We start from the raw sequence: 6972 nt of genomic DNA on the forward strand, positions 1-6972 counted from the left end.
TTAAATGGTAATACATTGGAATGAATTTTGTGAAGAAAATAAGATTGTTGAAGAAATATAATCATGGCATTAAACTTGTCGACTTTTCATTACCATTCCCACCATTTAGTACCGATTACCAAACATATCCATAAGACACCATAACCCTTTACCCCTTATATCAACCTCGCTTGACTGAAGCTATGTATTGCTATGGAGCTCTCATCACTATAATAGACACCGAAATTCTATTCAAAATCCATTCAAAGCCATAAACTACATAAATTATTTAAGCCAACATCTGGCATTATTAAGAATCGAGTATTACACTACACACACTATGTCACCACTGCTACTCAATTTTCACCAATCAACAGCCTATAGAACAATTATAACATCAGCAAGTACTATATAAAACTCACGAAATCATCACATAAAATCACAACATTTTAAGGGCAAACATTAGATTGATAGAAACTAAGTAATTCGTCATCGATTGAAGCATTTACCAAAACTATGTCTCAAAATAACCTAGAACAAAATTCCCATAATCTCATTACAGAAAATTAAAACCAAAATTAAACATAAAGAACCCACAAAAACGTGGTTCAACTGCAGGGAAATGCGCAAACAAAATTTAATTCTCAGGAATCTCGATCTCACCATCAGTAACCTCCTGCTGCAAATCCTTAGGATCCTTACCATCAACAGTACATCCAACAGAAACACAAGTACCCAAAATCTCCTTCACAGAACCCTTCAATTCTTTAGCCATAGATCTAGGCCTCATAATCTTAGCAATCTCAATAACATCATCTAAAGAGATGTTACCAGTATGTTTGATGTTCTTCGTCTTCTTACGGTCACGTTCCGGCTCCTTCAAAGCCTTGATGACAAGAGCGGCAGCAGAAGGAACAACAGTAACCTTTGCTTGACGATTTTGGACGGTAAGTTTGACAGTAACACGAAGACCCTTCCAATCCTTAGCAGTTTCTTTAGCAATGTCTTCTCCGATCTTCTTGGGAGAGAGACCCAATGGACCGATCTTAGGAGCGAGAGAGGAAGCAGCACCGACTTCTCCTCCAGTTACTCGGACGTAGACGTCCACCACCTGAGATGGATCGAGCTTTGGCGGCATCTTTGAGGAGAAGGTTTTGCGGCTTCAAGAAAAAGTGATACAGAAATGAGGGAAGGAGGCTGTGAGGACGAAGGGTGTGAAATGATATACGATTAGGGTTTTGCAGAGGTTGATGGAAATTGTTTATTTCGTTTCACTTTGTTGGGCTTTTTTTTGTCTACATTTCTAGTAGTAATCCTTGGGCTAATGAATGTGCATACCTCGAATGGGTTGTTTCAACAATTTTGAGTTTGTCAACCCATACCTGTACCAATTCACAAAATTCTTGCACAAATTGTTTTCATAGATGTCTCTCAGATAGACCAGTGGCGAAGCCAAGATTTTATAATAGGGGGACCAATAATAATACAATACTTATAAATATATTAAATTAAGTTAAAGTTCTTACATGAATAGTTAATTAAGTCGCACTCTTCGGGATTTCATTAGAGCAAAATCATCAATAATAGAGTCTACGTCAAACATATCAACTAATTCCCTTTCAATAGATATTACAAGAACATCTCTTAGAAAATCATCTTCCATTTTTGTCCTTAACTTAGTCTTAACAATGTTCATTGCGGAAAATGCACACTCATATGTTGCCGTAGAAACGGGGATAGTTAGAATAAGTCGGATCAACCTATCAACCTATGTAAACTTTGTTGATTTTCCTGTTTCCGTCACTATTTGACATAATAATGCTAAAGTTGCGGGCTTTTCATTGCATATGTTGAAAAACATCAACGTGAAAATGTTGCAATTCATACCGAAGTTGAAGTTTTTCTTGGTCGGAGAAGTCTTCAGTATAGTATTTGTTTGCCAAATTGCATATTTTGTCAATATCAAAAGACTTGAAAGAATCTTTAGGATCTAAAGATGCACTAAGAATTAGAAGATCAATCATGTTTTCATCAAATCTATGATCGAGTTCTTGTAGTAGTGCATCTGTTGCCGCAATAAATAAGTCAACTCGAAAATGATGCTCCATTGTTATATTCCACCCTTGACGAGAACGACCTTTACTCGCTTTGTGAGGAGTAGTCATATTGGAATTTCAACATTATGCTTCTCACAAAAAGACTTGGTTTTAGTAAACAACTTATCCCAACCATTTGCTCTAAACATTTGAACCTAGACTTTAGTAGATGAAACTAAACCCATCGCATTAACTATGTCTTGACCACGACGTTGTAAAGCTTGACACAAATTATCAGTCAACCTCAAAAGTTCTCCCATCAAATGCAAAATAAATACAAACTCAAAAGACATCAAGCAATCATAAGCAGCATCAGCACTTGCACGCTTTTCTGAATTTCCTTCCTTTATAACAGTTTTAAGAACCTTACCAGTTGCGCTAAATTTTCTCATCAAACTAGTAATGGAATTCAAATGAGATGACCATCGAGTGTCAGTAGCTCTTTGTAAATTTCCAATCTGATTCAACCCTCTTCCAGTTTTGGTCCCCTCATGGGCAACATTGTGAGCTATTTCAGATTGTTGATTAGCATGTAGTTCATCATGTCTTTTAGAAGAGCCATCAACTATGTTAACAATAATTGCTAATTTTGTGAAAAATTGCTGTATGGGAATCACTTCTTTTGTAGCTCCAATTAATGCTAATTGAAGCCTATGAGCAAAACAATGAACATAATATGCATAAGGAAAGTCCTTCAATATCAAAGCTTTCAAGCCATTAAATTCTCCTCACATATTGAAAGCAGCATCGTACCCTTGACCTCGGACATTTTTAATATTCAAGTTGTGGTAGGACAAAACTTGATATAATTCTTCTTTTAAAGTCAATGATGCAGTGTTTTCAACATGGACGAGATCAAAAAATCACTCCTTAAGAATGCCAAACTTATCAACAAACCTTAACACAATCTCCATTTCCTCTCTTTCAGCTCTGTCTTGTGATTCATCCAGAATGATACAAAATTCTGCCTCTCCAATCTCCTTTCTTACTTCTTCTTGTACTTTGCTAGTAAAGATATGCAAAATCTCCTTTTGTATCGTTGATGATGTATATGAAGCATTCACTAAAATTTAATTTATCAATAATTAATTCAATGAATTATAATAAGTACAAAGAACAATTATATTTTAACAAAAATGAATATAATTACCAGGTGCATTTTCCAACACTACTTTCTTTACTTCATCGTTGTACAAAGATGTATATTTGATAAGTTCTAGAAAGTTTACTCTATTTCTAGAACTGATACTTTCATCGTGTCCTCTAAATGCGCAATTTCGGCAAGCTAACCAACGAATTGCGTTGATTGAAGCCTTCAATCGCAATTTGTTCTTCTTTATTTCTTCTTCTGATTGACTTATAAGAGCTTCCTTAATATGTTGATTGGTATTCTCCAATCCTTCAAGGGCTTTTTGATTAATGTTGTGTAGAGAATCAGTTTGTTTCCCATATGATTTAAAAATGGACAATCTTTCCCACTATTAACTTTTTTTCAATTCTTAAAGCCAACATGTGTAAACATCCAGAAGACTTTTTTGTGAAGAGAAAACAAGGAAAGCAAAAGACTGCATCCTTTGTTGGTGAATATTCTATCCAAGGAAATTTTTGAAACCAAATGGACTGAAATGAACGCAAATGGTTGTCTGGTCCAGATAATGGATATGTATCAAGAATGTTGAAATGGTTTCAATTTAACATACTCCCTCATTACTTTTTCACGATCATTGGAATGATACTCATTGATTTGTTTACATAATCTAGGATCGTGTTCAACAACAAAATGGTTAACATTATCACCTAACTCAACTCTTACAACAAGTTGGAATGTCATTTCTTTTTCTTCCTTCTGGATTTTGTTGTTGCTCATGAGTTTCATTTTGAACACTTGAAAATGAAGCTTACCGCCATTGGACTTTTTGAAAAAAAAACCTAGTGTTCTTGACTTCATAGTTCATACTATTAATCTATTATATATTCATGGATTTACCTAATAATAACAATTTTCAAAATTCCAACTTTAAAATAAAGAAACACAATGATATAATTTATTAAGTTATGAATACAAATTTATGGAAACAATTTCTCAATTCTCCTAATAGCAAATTTACGGACACAAATAAAACAAAGAAATTTGGGTATGTTATTTAGGTATGAACACAAATAAAACACAAATTTCCTAATTACAAATAAAAAACACAAAATTCCCAATTACAAATAAAAAAACACAAAATTCTCAATTACAAATTTTCCAATTTTGGTTTGTTCATTAGATATAAAAACAAACAATAATCCATTGATTCTAGGTTTACAAATTACAAACTAATAATTCAAACAAAACAAAAATGAATTATTATAATTAATGAATAAAAATTAGAAATAATTTACCTTTAAGGTTTTGAGAAACTTCTTGAGTAATAATCCAACTTTGGTTTAGAGATCAATACTCCAATTTTAATTTTGGAGGAATTCCTTAAGAAATAAGAAATAGAGTAATTAAAGGTAATTTTGTTTGAGTTTCTAAAAAATAAAGAGGAATTTAAATAGTTATAATTTTAATTTGGGTAATATAACGGAGGCGGGATTGGGAATGAGGCAATAATAATAATGTTGCCTATACTGCTATACAGTAGGCTGCAGTATGCCAGCCGTCAATTGCATTGCATATTTGAGTATTTAAAAAAAATGAAAGCTACTCCTGGGTTTTAATCCCCTGCACCTAAGGTTTCAAGGTAGACAAACTGACCAATGAAGCACACCAATTTCCTTGTTAGATATTAGACTTTTTTATCCATATACTATAAATTACTAAGGGGGGGCGAACCAAAATTCCAAATGAACATATTTTTAAGCCGGGGGGGCTGGGCCACCGCCGGCCCCCCTAGCTTTGCCCCTGAGATAGACCATCCTTCTGATGGACCGGCCCAATTCATTATTGTTCTTAATGTATTTTATTCATAGAAATCTATTATTAGGGTTTGCGAAAGGAAGACGACAACTCATACCCATAAAAAAAGATCGGCTCGAGAAAGATCCTCAAAAAAATCTTTGCGCTAAATGAATGTGCATAGCTCAAGTGGGTTGTATTAGTATCAACCATTTTGAGTCCGTCAACCCATACCTTTACCAATTTAGGAAGTCTTGTATAAGACCGTCTCACCGTGAGACGAACCCATACAAACAACTAGACTTGAGAAAATTTGATCCGACTCGAAAATGAACCCGGGACCCGACCCGACAAAACCCGAACCCGATCGACCCGAAAGCGACTTAATCCGAAACATGACCGACCCGATAATTACCCGACCGAAAATGACCCGACCGGAAACCGACCCGTTTTGACCGATTTAATATCAATTTTTAGAGTAATTTCAATGTTAGAATTCATTTCAAATAAAATTTTAGTTTTCAAAGTATCTCAACATATTGAGTATATCACTTGAACCCTAAAACTCATCAATAGATCTCAAAAAACACGTATTTAACATCTTTTTAGCCATCGTAATTATTTTCTTTAAAAACGGGACGTTATAATCATCTTAATTGAATACATGTATCTTGTTAAATCAGTCAAATGAGTTTTTAATTCTTCTACATTTCAGTAAGCAAATCAATATAATTTATACGAACGTTTCGCACGTTTGAATGAGCTTTCAAAAAACGAATGTCGCTACCCTAAATTATAAAACGCGTATCTTATAAGACGAAATAAGTACTTAGTTAGTTGTATATCTTTCCAACATGAATTTGTGAAGATAATTTTAACGTCATTTTTATCTAACGTTACAATTATAATAAACAAAATAACTTTTATAAAGCGCGTATCTTACAAGTCTTTCAAAATAAGTATTAATTCCCCTATTTTTCTTGCACTTAAATGAACCTGACATACCAACTATTTTTTGAAAATCGTACATGTAATTTCTCTAATAATTTTTTTTAGACATTTTAATGATTTTTTTTTATGTTGAATTAGTCGATTGGATATTCTAATGTTTTATGGTAACCCGTTGGGTCAATCCGAACCTACCCGAAACCCAGAGTGATCCGACCCGAAACTGACCTGATCCGAAACTGACTCGACCCGAAAATGACCCGACCGAAATTGATCTGACCCAAAACCCGACCTACCGACCGTTTTCCCAGGTCTACAAACAACCCATTAGTGAAAAAATAAAAAAACAAAAGAATAAAATTTGGATTCACACTTGTATAGAAAGCGGTTATTTTTTTAGAGTTTGGGCTGACCCAATTAAGGTCGTCTTACGGTGAGATGGCCACAATAAAGAATTAGTGTTACCTATTGCCTTCAAAATTACTAGTTCTATTACTATATAAATGTATTTACTATGTATTATTTTATTCTCCTAAGAGACCGTCTCTTGTAGAGACAGCTCTCGAGGGCTAACATTTTACAATTAAAAACATGAAAAACATAAAAATAAGCTCGTGCTTCTAATCTGTTTCAACCTATTGAATTTGGTGTTTTAACCTATTGAAGTTGGTGTTTTAACCTATTGAAGTTGGTGTTTTAACCTATTAAAGTTGATATTTTAACCTAATCGAGTTGGTGTTTTAACCTATTAAAGTTGGTATTTGGAGTTAGTATTTTAAACCGTTAAGTTGTTAATTTGATGAAGTTGGTAATTTAACCTATTAAAGTTGGTGTTTTAACTTGTTGTGGTTGGTTAAAACACCAACTTTAAAATATCAATTTCAACAGATTAAAATATCAACTTCAATTGGCTAAAATATCAACTTTTTAGGTTAATACACCAACTTTAAATAGGTTAAAATACCAACTTTAATAGGTTAAACCACCAACTTGAATAGGTTAAAATACCAACTTCAATATGTTAAAACACCAACTTAAACATGTTAAAATACCAAATTAAGTAGC

The 6972-nt window shown here is 33.5% G+C and overlaps 2 protein-coding genes across 2 annotated transcripts; both read right to left on the minus strand.

Annotated features, from left to right (window-relative positions):
- Positions 1-384: 384 nt before the first annotated feature.
- LOC130805868 (60S ribosomal protein L12-1) lies at positions 385-1315 on the minus strand. Its single transcript, XM_057670686.1, has one exon. The coding sequence runs from the start codon at positions 1115-1117 to the stop codon at positions 617-619; it is 501 nt and encodes a 166-aa protein (XP_057526669.1). The 5' UTR covers positions 1118-1315; the 3' UTR covers positions 385-616.
- Positions 1316-2230: 915 nt separating this feature from the next.
- On the minus strand, positions 2231-4023 carry LOC130801065 (uncharacterized). The gene is made up of 4 exons (XM_057664844.1): positions 3787-4023; positions 3226-3553; positions 2973-3138; positions 2231-2726 (listed from the first exon to the last, which is right to left on the minus strand). The coding sequence occupies exons 1-4, from the start codon at positions 4021-4023 to the stop codon at positions 2231-2233; spliced, it is 1227 nt and encodes a 408-aa protein (XP_057520827.1).
- Positions 4024-6972: the final 2949 nt, after the last annotated feature.

The sequence above is a fragment of the Amaranthus tricolor genome, chromosome 1, assembly GCF_026212465.1.
Source record: "Amaranthus tricolor cultivar Red isolate AtriRed21 chromosome 1, ASM2621246v1, whole genome shotgun sequence".
Taxonomy (NCBI): Eukaryota; Viridiplantae; Streptophyta; class Magnoliopsida; order Caryophyllales; family Amaranthaceae; genus Amaranthus; species Amaranthus tricolor.